Consider the following 14,216-nt stretch of genomic DNA (forward strand, 5'->3'; position numbering starts at 1 on the left):
TATACTGAATATCTTTAATTTTTTACAACGTTAATAAAATTCATACATAATAATTACAAATAAAAAGTCAGTTTATTTTTTATATTATGTAAAATTTTACAAACAAAATATTTAAGATGGAATATTATTTTGCGTCTATTAAAATTTGATTACTTGATCAGTGTACTCAAAAGAACATGAGTGAAATAACACAAACATTACTAAACAATACGGTTTTAATAAAATGAAAAGATTTTCTGGGAACATAAATCGTAATGAAGTCGCTTAAAGCAAACACTTAGAGTTCAGTAACACCAACATTTAAAAAATCCACTGGGAACAAACATTTATACATGTAGCCAACAAAAAAAAGTGTTACAGTTTGTAAATTACGTAATAACGAGTGCAAACAAACAGGTACCATGTGAATAATTTAACAAAAATACTTACAATGTACATAACCGTGATAATAAATTATATTTCTTAAAATAATACTTTAATTCTCGAGAAAAAAATCGTTTCATACCGGCAAATTACAAGTAATGACTCAATTCATCTTCAACGGTCACACAATAAAAACTCTTTTCACTGACGACAATCGGAAGGCAAGTTATGATTTTTCTCCCCCCTTTTTATTTTTTTAACACCAATGAACATCAAGGTTGAAGGAAGAAATTGTCTCGAGAGAGATTGATTTTCACCAAATTTTACAAAACAGAATACAGACACATCACAAAATTTACGTAGAGGCAGCCATGCTTCTCAGACGATCTTTTCTGTCACGTTCAATATCTCGTGAGCTCACAATGCCTCTTGTCTCCAAGTCTTTCCAGAAAGTGTAATTCTTCTCCATGTATTCCAGTAGCTTCGGCATTTCAATGAATTCTGAAAAAAGTAAAGGACTTGTTCAGTTATGCTGATAAGTCGCAAGGAATCCAACATCTTCGAAGCTACACTCATTTACAATAGGTCTGATGTTCTGACACAGCATTTATATAGGGCCTTCAGTTGTTGTTCGACCTTGAAAATGATTGCAGCAATAGTCGCTCTCAAACTTGCAAAAAAAAAAAAATCGTAAAATAAATATTGTTTGGTAGTTATAATATTATTGAATTTATAAACAAATATATAATTATAAAGAAAAAATGCCATATAAAACACGTAAGGAAAATATAGTATATAATAAACAAATGCATTTACACTACAGATGTGATAAATATTAAAATTTCTTTGGCTAAATTACATGTTATTCTTGTTCTTTTCTTACCATATATTTTGGTCATTTACTATTTTAGTATTGTCCGATTTTATGTGTAGTTAAATAAAATACTTTTTTGGGTGAATTAATGGGGGAAGGGGGAGGGGGCGATATAAAAAAATAATTGGGGGGTCCCCCCTTTCACATAGACTTGAAAATATATTTATGATATTTTAAATGCATCGGGTTATAATAATACAGAGACATTTAACCTTGTTTTGCTCAACTCAAAATTTTAATTTACACATAATATCTCATGCTGTGTCTTGACACTTCTAAGCTTGAATAATTAATGAAAAATAATTTTTGCTTATAATCCCGTTTGGTGTGAAAGCAATTCGAGGAATTGAAGCGGCTTTAAGGTTTTGGTGTGATCTTGATTTATGTGGATGCCGAAAGTAATAGAAGCTGCTCCTGACAGGGTGTAAGGACTGTGATTACTCGCTGGTAGTGTGATAAGTAGCACAGAACAAGGAGGGAAATATAGAAGTGCGACTCTTACAGTGGAAACTGAAACCATGTTTCACGCGACATGTGTCGCTATCTGTTGGGTGGGCCCATAACTACCAGCAAATAAAAAATTGTAATAGAGGTTCTCATACAAAAATTTTTTTTTTAGTTAATACTTTTTTTGGTTATATTAAGTTTTCTCCTTGGCAGTGCAATTTAATGGATGCAAAAATACTTAATGCTGTTTTGTAATAAACCGTCATGTAATAAATAAAGGAGTAGGAGGTGCAAAAACTCATCGTATTACACACTACAAAATAAGTGGCTACCTAAATAGAGTGAATTTTCACTGGTTTGTTTGCCTGATAGCTTATACATTACTTCTCCTAATAAATTAATGTAGTTATTTCAGCAATATATTAAGAAAACTACTATCTAGCGGATGGGCCCATAACTACTTCAACAAACTAGGTCTCAGTCTCGGCATTTTAGAGTTTCTCCCCCATGATTAGAAGCCACATTCTCCACGTAGATCAGGCAGGAGTTCTGCCAGCCATTTGTTTTTAACACGAAAAATCGATTTCCTAGCATTTTAAAGTAAATGCAGTTATCTAAAAAAATGGAAGAGGTGATGAAAGTATTAAAGTTATGTTAATCTAATAAACCTAAATTTGGTTTACTTATACAACCCATCACATTAATATTATGTAGTTGCATGCATGGAGATTACCTAATGCACAAGAAGTGCTGCGTTTGACATATTTGGCCTTTAGATCATTGTCTATGGAGGATGGCAATTAGTAATTCTTTTTTTTGCTTGTCTGATTTTAAAGTTTCAAGCTATGTATTTAATTAAAAAAAAATATTGCAATTGTTTACTATGCGAGAGATCTTTTGTGACTTCTTGTTCAACCATCTACATTATTGCTTAAGGGCTATTAAGTTTATATAAACATTATTTCCTTAATGAAAGAAAATAAGAGAAACCATTTAAAAAATGTATTTTGAGTTCTTTACAGCTTTGGTTCTTAGCACAATATCAACTACTAGAAACCTGAAATCAAATGGGGAAAAAAATTGCAAATAGCTTAAAAAATTATACATGGAATGCAATAATATATGATTGGGATAGTAATAATGTTGTTTGATTTTAGATAAGAATATCAATAACTATATGAGAAGTGCTTAATTAAAATTAAAGAACTGCAATCACTAAAATGCTACATCACAGCAAAGTATGCAAGGCTATGAAAACATGTTCCAAAGAAAGTATGCAAGAGTATAACAAATTTCCAAAATAATTTTTTTAGTATCTATTTTACGCAGTGGGAACAATTTGTTTTGTTGGGTATCTATATTTTACCTCCTGGTTACTCATGGAAGCTTTAAAGAATTAAAACAAATTACAAAACAAACCTTCCCAAGCCTCGAACATCTCTCTGATGATGAAGTCCATGAAACCGATCTGAGATTTTGGAATGGAGCAGGTAGCTCTGTCGAATAACGGCATCACCACTGGCAGGTTGTTCGCTTTCTCTTCGTCTGTCTGTGAGACAAAAAATTAATAAAATTGGGCACCATGGTAATAATTACACCTAATCCTTGTACAGCAATTTTGTATTTTTAAACTAAAAAGTTTTATGAAAGTTAAATAATGTACCTTATTAAATCAAATTTAACAAAATAATTTATGATTAAAGATAATTCTAGATCATCAATTTAAATCAAATTTGTTTTTAAAACAGGCAATTATGGTTTAATTGTCCTTATTTTGATAAATTTCATTTGTTTATAACACTATTTCATGAGTATAGTGTAATTTCAACAGTGATACATGCAACCTTTACAACACAACAAAGAAATGTGTAATAAACAAGTTTAAAACCCATTTACTCAAAAAATAACAATCTATCTGAAAATATTTTTTTTTTAAAATTTAAATCAGTAATTCAAATATGAGTGAATAAGTGAAGTACAAATTGAGTCAAATTAATCTTTAAATTATATTTATACATTTTTTTACAATATTCTGGCTAAAATAATGAAATGAAATTAATTTTGCTTACTAAACCAATTATCGCAATTTCCATAAAATCTTGTCCCTTTTTATGAATCGTGAATATAAATTTACTGCCACAAGAGACAAAAATATTTAGGATTGAGTTATATAAGATAAAGAAAATTAATACTTCCTTAAGTATTGTTGTTAAAAAGTGGTTAAGTCCATAAACTCTAAGGTACTAAGATCACTATTAGAGGCAAACAAAGCGGCTTAAGACGATTTATATATTTTTACATTCTTACAGCAAAGTGAGGGAAACAATCAGCAATAAAAAATAATTGATTGCATCACCACTGGAAAATGTACCAAGCAAAACAGTCGCTGGAGAAACTTATTTCATCATATTTTACAGCACTATGACACAATCACTGGCATAATTCATAACCACAACTGACATGTGCTCGCCAAGCAATTATATATACCTATGAACTCATGACGGTTCGCATTTCACCCAATACCTAAATCACGCACGCACGCACGCACACATGCAAGAATAATCCCAGAATCATCCCAGAAACATCCCAAAAAATCCTAAAAACATCCCAGAATCAACCCAGTACCAACCCAGAACAATCCCAGAACCAACCCAGCAACATCCCAAAAAACACCCCAAAAACATCCCAGAACAATCTCAAAACCAACCCACAACAATCCTAGAACCAACCCAGAACAGTCCTCAAACTGTCCCCGAACCATCCCCGAACCAACCCATAAAAGTCCCCAAACCATCATCGAACAAACACAGAAACAACCCAGAACAATCTCAGAACCAACCCAGAACAAAACAGAACCAACACAGAACCAACCCAGAACAATCTCAAAACTATCCCAGACAAACCCACAATCTCAGAACCAACCCAGAACAAAACAGAACCAACACAGAACAATCTCAAAAAAATCCCAGAACAAACCCACAATACCAGAACCAACCCACAACAATCCCAGAACCAACCCAGAACCAACCAATAACATACCTAAAACCAACCCAGTACAGTCCCCGAACCATCCCCGAACCAACCCAGAACAATAGCAGAACCATCCCAGAACAAACCCAGAACCAACCCACAACCAACCCACAACAATCCCAGAACCAACCCAGAACAATCTCAAAACCATCCCAGTACAAACCCAGAACCAACCAAAAACCTACCCAAAACCAACCCAGACCAGTCCTCGAACCGTCCCCGAACCAACCCAGAACCATCACAATGCCATCTCAGAATCAACCCAAAACCAAACCAAAACAAACCCAGAACCATCGCAAAACCATCTCAGAATCAACCCAAAACCAAAACAAAACCAAAACAAACCCAGAACCAACACACAATCATCTTAGGACCGACCTAACTAAACCTAACCTAATCTAACCTTGAAGTGGTTCAACCTGCCGGACTTCGAATTGCCGCGGCGCATCTGTTTTCCGTCCTCTTCCTTCACTGCCCACCACATTCACATCTTTAGAGTCTAGTTATACCACACCTCTTCCTTTAGCTTCCCCTTCTATTTCCTTTCGCACATGCGCGTGGTAATACTTCCTTGCTTTTTAATACATGCGCAAAAGTCTTTACCTTCCTTGTTAGAGCATCTTTTAACCCGACTACGGCGAAGCCAAAAGGAAGGTTTATTTTTTAGAAGTCTATGTATGTATTTTGTGTTTGTATTTACCTTCGTTCCTCCGTAGCGCCTAAACTATTTATCCGATTTTGATTAATAAGGTGTCAATCAATTCGTTATTATGGCCTGGGTAACATAGGCTACAATTTTAACCGACTTCAAAAAATGAGAAGTCGATTTTACCTTGTAAACCCCGATTTTAACCAATTTCATTCCTTGCTTTTTTTTTTTGACGTTGGAAAACGTATTTTTGGAAAGGGCCAATTTTACGTTGCATTAAGTAGGGTTAGAACAGTGGAGGGTTTTTTATTAACGATCTGGACATGCAAAAATTTTATGTAACCCTCATGATTTAGCATCTTTGATGGATTTGGAAAGGCTGAGAAGTAGTGACTCTGTTCAATAATAAGTAAATACCCAGTTATCTTCTTGTATCTATTTTTGTAATGTATTTTCATCTGTTAATATATAGCAGAGTATAATAATTTTTTTTTTTAAATTTATGTACAGCAAGATTACATATATCTTATCTACTCTACACTCACTGACACACCTCCCTCTCATCCTCACATTTTCTTACAAACTTTCACCTTTAGGAACTACTAAGCTTACATTTCACACATAGGTAGGCCTACTCATATTAACTACGCCTATGCTGTATCTCGCAGCATTGTCGGTAGGGGCAGATAAAGAAGGCGGTTTACTTTATTCTATTCCGCATACTGAGCAATTGTTTTATAATGAATGTCCATGTTTAATTATTAAGTATGTAGTACTCAAGCTACTATATCACTCGTCTTTTTTCTGTCGCATGACAGGTTAAATCGGAAAATATTAAAATTTAAAAAATAGCTTAAAAAACTGTATTCAGATTACGAAAAAAAAACACTAAAACGTAAGAAACAAGGTAGGTGCTGTTTGATATCATCTTCTTATTGAGTAAAACATGTCATTTGATATATTATATATTCATTTTTATTTAGTTCTATTGAAATCCTCTGTCACTTCCACATTAATAACATTATAACTCAATTCAAATGCCTTAGTCATGCGTTGTCAATTACAGATTTTTTTTTCTTTTAACTGCAACCAGACTATGGAAAAAAACACAAAAAGATTGCTGGCCAGAGTTTTATCGAACCTCAGCACCCTACAACCTTACCTATCCTAACCTAAATTACTCTCCCTAAAAAAAAATCAAGGGAAGCCTAAGATGTCCATCAAGTACTGTCCCTGCCCGAACACGCCCGAATATACACCTTCGGCCAACCTCGGTTTTTTTTTATATATATATTTATATTTCTCTGATTATTTTAATGTAGCTATACTAACCTAACTAACAGTCCATAGTGTTTTAAAGTGTTTTAATGTAGCTAACCTAACCGACCACTTTTAACATTTGAATTCATTTTTCCTGCGCAAAAATAAAACAAAACCCGAAGTTGGCCGAAGGTGAATTGTTCGGGTGTAATCGGGAATGGCAGAACTTTATGTGCATCTTAAGCTGGGTTTACGATTGATTTCCTTAAGAATTATAACTTATCATCGAGCACACGATTAAGTCAAAACTACATTTTCCAGTTTATGATTGACATAGAAGTCGTCAATTCTAACTAATCACAGCACATGGTCGGCCATTGTTTGAAACGGAGAAGCAGGTTTGAAATAGGTTATTGACAAATGGGATATCTATTTTTCGAAATGGATGATGATTACAAATGACAAATATACGAATTCTAACCAAAAATACTGCCTCGCTCGGTCCAATAATAAGACAAACTTCCGGTTGAAAGGTTCCGGTTTGTTGTGATTGGTCGCTTCCCTTAAGTCTTAACGAAAAATATAAAATATAACCATTTCTGTTAAGTCTTAAGTCATCATATGGTTCGCACACGACCCGTCAAAATTCACACACGACAATCGTAAACCATTCCACTAGTTCACATAGAGTCATATGGTAAGTACACGACTAAGTCTTAAGTCTTAATTCTTAATTTTCAATCGTAAACCCACCTTTGGGTCTCCCAATCAAACCTAACCTAACATTTTACTTCGGTAAACTTCGGAACTGTTCGGGTTGCGGTCGTGGCTTCCACGCGCGTGCGGACCGAAGGCCAACCCCCCCCCTCTCCCCGGACGCGAGAACGCGCAGACGCGGAGGGAAAGAGCTGACCTGCGTGAAGTACTCCTCCGCTATGCGCAGCGCCCACTCCACGCAGTTGTGGACGGGCCGCGTCGGATTGGACACGTCGGCGCACTTGATTAGCATCCGCTTGACCAGCGACAGCTGCTCCAGGCTGTACGTGTGGAACGGGTCTATCGCCTCGCTCGCCTGGGAACAGGTTCGGTCGAAAACTTTGCGGTGTTTATTATTTTATTTATTTATTCAATTTTTTTGTTCTGTAGATCCCATATGGACGCAGTGGCGTAGCCAGGATTTGCGTACGGGGGGGTGTTAAGAAGCATGCCCCCCCCCCCCCCACCGTATTAAAGCGGTTGGTCCGGGGGTCCTCCACCGGGAAAATTGGGATTTTAAGGTGTAAAATATTGCTATTTTAGCAGTTTTCGGTGCTTAAATTTAAATATTGTAATGGTAAAAATTTTATTAATTTTAATATGAAATTTGTTTGAGTGATGAATAAGAAATTAATTAAATATTTGGTGCTAAGGGGGGGGGGGGGGGGGGTTCAACCCCTAAACGCCCCCCCCCCTGGCTTCGCCCCTGTATGGAGATAAGGACTCCGGGATATAGAACATGTCAATTGATGCAAATACATACATACATACATATACACAAACAAACTGTACAACCACAAAAACTAAATATTACAGAGTACTTTTACATCTCAAAAGTAAGAAAGAGAGATTAAAAAAAAAAAAAAACATGGGTACACAAGAAATTGTATAACTTGAAGTCTAAAGCTCAGAGTGAAGAGTTAGTTTACAAAACTCTAAATATTTTTCTCCTTCACACTTCTTCTGTCCGTCCTCAATCGCTCTCTGTTGCAATTTGCACACACAAACGCTGTAATAACATTTCTCCGTTTTTCCATGACCCAAAAATCACAAAATTCCCTGACTAATTCTTAACGTGTAACAACTTAAGACCATGGTGCTGCCATCTGTGGTGGATGGCGCGAACGGAAATTCACAAAGCCAAAGGAAATCATTATAAGAGTATCAACTGTTTAATGCATTCTAACAAGCGGGGCAGTATTTTAATAAAATAAATTATCAATAAATCAAGTCCAACGCTGAAGTTTGGTATTTCTTTTTTTAAAGAGCCGTTTCATAATATGGTAATTTAGTTCTGCTAATCAAATGGATTGATAGTCGGCGTAGCTGATCCGGCAGCGAATTCTAGCGGCGGGTGCGGAAACCACGTGTGATTCGCGTCCAGAAATGCAGTTGAAAACTCAATTTGCTTATATTTATCACGCTCGGCTTTATTTTAAAGATTTATACGTTACATCTCGTGTTCAAGTTTCGTATTGTAAGTGTATTTGCAACACGAAAACACATAAATTTGTAAACAAAAAAAAAAAAGCCAAAATCAGTTGATGTCAAAAGTTTAAAATCATAGACAGCATAAAAAAATTCTGTGGAAGGAATTAGAAAAACATATTACTGCGAAGACGGCCACTGTAGGCTGAAAACGAGAAAGTTCCAAAAAAAACAGTAAATAAAGTAAAAAAAAAAAACCTTGGAAAACACAGCGACAAACAGACTGTCTGTCTGAGCTGACCAATTCCTTTCCCGGAATTTTCTGTGCTGTCTATGATTTTAACTTTCGACATCGGGTGATTTTGGCCCTTTTCTTGTGTGTTAACACGTTCTTAATTTTTATCATTTCGTTATTGAGATTTCTTAATGGAATACAGTGTGACCAGCAATAGCGTATGTAAAAAAAAAATGTAAAGCAATCTTCCACATTGGAAGAACCATTCAAATAACTTTTCTGAAATATTTAGTTTTACTGGTAACTATGGACAGAAGTAGGAATGGAAAAAAAAAATCTATGCCAATAAACTATCAGCTTGATATAATCGACGTATCGTGTTATCAAAATATCAAACTTTTACCCTCAATTTGCTTATTATAAAACTAATATTTAAGGATATGTAACATTTAGTTCTTGACAGCTATGTCCCAAGCTTTTATGGTGAAACTACCTGAAACAAGTTGATCTCTTACCAGCAAAAAGCCAAACTGGTTTTTACTAATAGAAGTAAAATGAAAGTTAAATTATGAAATAGGCCTACACAACCTAACAAAATTTTCACAAAAAAAAATTTCTTAAAGAAGTCCCTATCGACATTGTTGCCTGTTACAATGTATTTATTCTGTAAGGTTTTAGAATACACGGGTGATTTTTTATTCAAAATGTTGGAGATGGAGGGTTGGAAAACATCAAATTATTTCAGTTCAATATCATCAGGACAAAATACCGACGTTAAAACAATTATCGCCATCAAAACATCAACACCAAATTGTAATTAATTTGACACGATGTATCCATATTTCCGATACATCGATGTACCCATATTTACGATACAACGATGTATCAATATTTCCGATACATCGAAGTACCCAATTTCGGATACATAGATGTACCCAATTTCCGATACATCGATGTACCCAATTTCCGATACATCGATGTATCCAAATTTTCGATACAAACCATGTATCCATATTTCCAACACATCGATGTATCCATATTACCGATACATAGATGTATTCATATTTCCGATACATAGATGTCTCCATATTTCCGATACATAGATGTACCCATATTTGCGATACATAAATGTACCCATATTTGCGATACATAGATGTACCCATATTTGCGATACATCGATGTACCCATATTTCCGATACATCGACGTATCCATATTTCCGATACATCGACGTACCCATATTTCCGATACATCTGTGTACCCATATTTCTGATACATGGATGTATCCATATTTGCGACACATCGATGTATCCATATTACCGATACATCGATGTATCCATATTTCCGATACAATGATGTATTAATATTTCAGATACATCGACGTATCCAATATTTCCAATACTTCGATGTATCCATATTTCCAATACATCAATGCATCGATATTTCCGATACATCGATGTACCCATATTTCCGATACATCGATGTACCCATATTTCCGATACATCGATTTACCCATATTTCCGATACATCGATTTACCCATATTTCCGATACATCGATGCATCCATATTTCCGATACAACGATGTATTAATATTTCAGATACATCGACGTATCCAATATTTCCAATACTTCGATGTATCCATATTTCCAATACATCAATGCATCGATATTTCCGATACATCGATGTACCCATATTTCCGATACATCGATTTACCCATATTTCCGATACATCGATTTACCCATATTTCCGATACATCGATGCATCCATATTTCCGATACAAGGATGCATCCATATTCGCGACACATCTCCCGCGAGAGGACACGCAGTCCGCGGCGGTCACCTCCAGGATGCTGAGCTCCTCGTCCTTGGAGCCGGGCCTGCTGAACACGCTCACGAACTTGGTGAGGTGCTCGAAGTGGCGCGTCATCTCCGTGGCCAGGATCATGTCGATGACATTCTGCCGCACCACCTTGTAGGTGTCGCGCTCCAGGCCTGCACAGCGGCACACACAGCCTTTATCCTTTCACACAGGGGCGCAACAACTAAATTTCCAAAAAAAAGGGGGGGGGGGAGGGGGGCAATATACCTTTTTTTTATAAAGAATCATCTATCCCCCCTTAATGAAGTGGGGGGGCCCGGTGGTCCTCCCCCGGAAAAAATTTGTATTTGAAGGTGGAAAATGGTGCTATTTAAGCAGTTTTATTACCCAAAAATTGATTACACAGCACACTTTCTTTGCCCCCGTTTGCCCCCACTTCAAGGTTTCAGAAGGGGGGGGGGCAAAATACCCTTCCCCCCCCTGTTGTTGCGCCCTTGCTTTGAGACACACTTTGTGTCAATTGCCAAGATGCACCCAATCATAATCTATTTATTCTAACTGAACTGTTTTCTTTGGATACTTCAAAATGGCCTTAATCCTTTTAGTCACACTTTTGTCAGTTCCTAAGATGTGCCTAATTATTATTTGTTTATTGTAACTGAAATATTTAATTTGCATACTTCAAAACGGCCTTGATCCTTTCAGTCACACTTTTGTCAGTTCCTAAGATGTACCTAATTATAATTTGTTTATTGTAACTGAAATATTTTATTTAGATACTTCAAAACGGCCTTAAACCTTTCAGTCACACTTTTGTCAGTTCCTAAGATGTACCTAATTATAATTTGTTTATTTTAACTGAACTATTTTATTTGGATTTTTGATGTGCAAAATTCTTAGCTCTCGGTATAGCCTAACAGCATTTGGTAGAAATAATTTCGTGAAAATGGAAAAGGAAGTTGATGAACGGAAATGTGCACCCAAGATGGCGGGCCCGCGTGTAGCAACACAAAACCCGTATATAGTCATTTTCGTTAACATTAGAGGGAAATATCGCCTGTGATGTGTAATCATCGAACCTCGGTAATGAGCAAATTCACGTGTTCTCACGTTGAGAAAAAAAAAATTGTAACACGAAACTCGGACACGAAATTAAAAGTAGAATTATTAAAATAAAATAAAAATCCCAAGAGTGACAAATATATGAAAATTGTGTTTTCAACTACATTTCTTGACGCGAAACCCACGAAGTTTCTCCGCCCGCCGCTGGAGTTCGCTGCTGGAGCAGCAAGGTCGGCTACCGAATATTTAGAGTTGTAGAGCGAAATATTAAACTGTATAATAAAACGTCACCAATTAAAAACGGAAAGGAAGTGAGAAAAAAAACTAAATCCCGGTTTTGGACCTGATTTTCAAAAAGGAATTTTTACTAAAATACTCCCCATCTTGTTAAAATTATCGAGATTTCCTTGGTCTCCATGAACCTTTTTGATCGCGTCATCCGCCACAGATGGCAGCACTGCGATTACACACGCGACTTCCTTTCCGTTCACACAATTACTCCCACCAAATGCCGTATTACCGAGAGATAAGATGTTCACACATGAGCGCTAGGAATGCTGCGGAGCGGAGAAATGAGCATGCCGACGCGTCGACTGCACAAAAAAGGTGGCAAGCTTCCGCAACTCCTGTGTTCTCTCAGAGAGAGAGAGAGAGAGAGAGCTGAAGCTGGTTCAGCAGGCGTCTGCAGATGTGTCTGTGCCCGAGGTTCTACGAGAAGAGGGTTGGTATCGAGGATGTCGAAGGCAAGCCTGTGCGAAGCTTCGTGGTTGCAAAGCTTTGAAAACATGGAAAGTGTAACATTATCTCACAAAAATGTTTAAAAAAAATTTTTTAAAATTTTTTTTTACTTCAATCGTTTTGCAGGGAACAACATTAAATAATCGTTTCGACTTCGCAGAATATAAAAAAAAAAATTCGATTTGGAATTCGGTTGGTATTCGAACCTGTGCGAAGCTTCGTAGTTGAAAAGCTTTAAAAACATTGGAAGCGTATCTTTTGCTGATGAACATTTATAATTTTTTTTTTAAATATTGATTTGTGTATGTGTTTCTCGGTAACATTTTCTTTTTCTTTTTTTCTTTTTACTTCAATCGTTTCGCAGAGAACAATATTCTCAAAACATTTCGACTTCGCAGAATATTTTAAAAAATTCGATTTGGAATTCGGTTGGTATTCGAACATGTGCGAAGCTGCTTATGAACATGTTTAAATATATATTTTTTTGAGTATGTGTTGCTAGGTTAAACCTTTATTTTTTTTTACTTCAATCGTTTCGCAAATAGTTTCGAATTCACGGAATATTAAAAAAAAAAAATTGATTTGATACTCGGTTGGTATTCGGACAGGCCTAGTCGAGGACCAGCACCTCAGGGGAGCGTCGGGACATTCGATTTGATACTTGGTTGGTGTTCGCACAGGCCTGGTCGAGGAGGAGGGCCTCGGGGGAGCGTCGGGACATTCGATCTGATACTCGGTTGGTACTCGGACAGGCCTAGTCGAGGTCGAGCGCCTCGGGGAGCGTCGGGACATTCGATTTTATACTTGATCGGTATTCGTACAGGCCTGGTCGAGGACGAGCGCCTCGGGGGAGCGTCGGGACATTCGATTTGATACTCGGTTGGTGTTCGCACAGGCCTGGTCGAGGAGGAGGGCCTCGGGGGAGCGTCGGGACATTCGATCTGATACTCGGTTGGTACTCGGACAGGCCTAGTCGAGGTCAAGCGCCTCGGGGAGCGTCGGGACATTCGATTTTATACTTGATCGGTATTCGTACAGGCCTGGTCGAGGACGAGCGCCTCGGGGGAGCGTCGGGACATTAGATTTGATACTCGGTTGGTATTCGGACAGGCCCAGTCGAGGACGAGCGCCTCGGTGGAGCGTCGAGACATTCGATTTGATACTCGGTTGGTGTTCGCACAGGCCTGGTCGAGGAGGAGGGCCTCGGGGGAGCGTCGGGACATTCGATCTGATACTCGGTTGGTACTCGGACAGGCCTAGTCGAGGTCAAGCGCCTCGGGGAGCGTCGGGACATTCGATTTTATACTTGATCGGTATTCGTACAGGCCTGGTCGAGGACGAGCGCCTCGGGGGAGCGTCGGGACATTAGATTTGATACTCGGTTGGTATTCGGACAGGCCCAGTCGAGGACGAGCGCCTCGGTGGAGCGTCGAGACATTCGATTTGATACTCGGTTGGTGTTCGCACAGGCCTGGTCGAGGAGGAGGGCCTCGGGGGAGCGTCGGGACATTCGATCTGATACTCGGTTGGTACTCGGACAGGCCTAGTCGAGGTCGA

General features: G+C 37.5%; 1 protein-coding gene across 3 annotated transcripts in view; it reads right to left on the reverse strand.

The window, feature by feature from the left end:
- LOC134539962 (high affinity cAMP-specific and IBMX-insensitive 3',5'-cyclic phosphodiesterase 8-like) overlaps positions 1–14,216 on the reverse strand; it is a 240,847-nt gene continuing 226,631 nt past the window's right edge. For all 3 annotated transcript variants that reach the window (XM_063382353.1, XM_063382352.1, XM_063382354.1), the window contains 4 exons: positions 10,881–11,032; positions 7,537–7,695; positions 3,104–3,233; positions 1–864 (listed from right to left, as the gene is read on the reverse strand). In XM_063382353.1, coding sequence (XP_063238423.1) covers positions 719–864; positions 3,104–3,233; positions 7,537–7,695; positions 10,881–11,032 — 587 coding nt within the window. In that variant the 3' untranslated portion in view covers positions 1–718. The remainder of the gene's footprint in view (positions 865–3,103; positions 3,234–7,536; positions 7,696–10,880; positions 11,033–14,216) is intronic.

Source organism: Bacillus rossius, chromosome 16, assembly GCF_032445375.1.
Source record: "Bacillus rossius redtenbacheri isolate Brsri chromosome 16, Brsri_v3, whole genome shotgun sequence".
Classification (NCBI taxonomy): Eukaryota; Metazoa; Arthropoda; class Insecta; order Phasmatodea; family Bacillidae; genus Bacillus; species Bacillus rossius.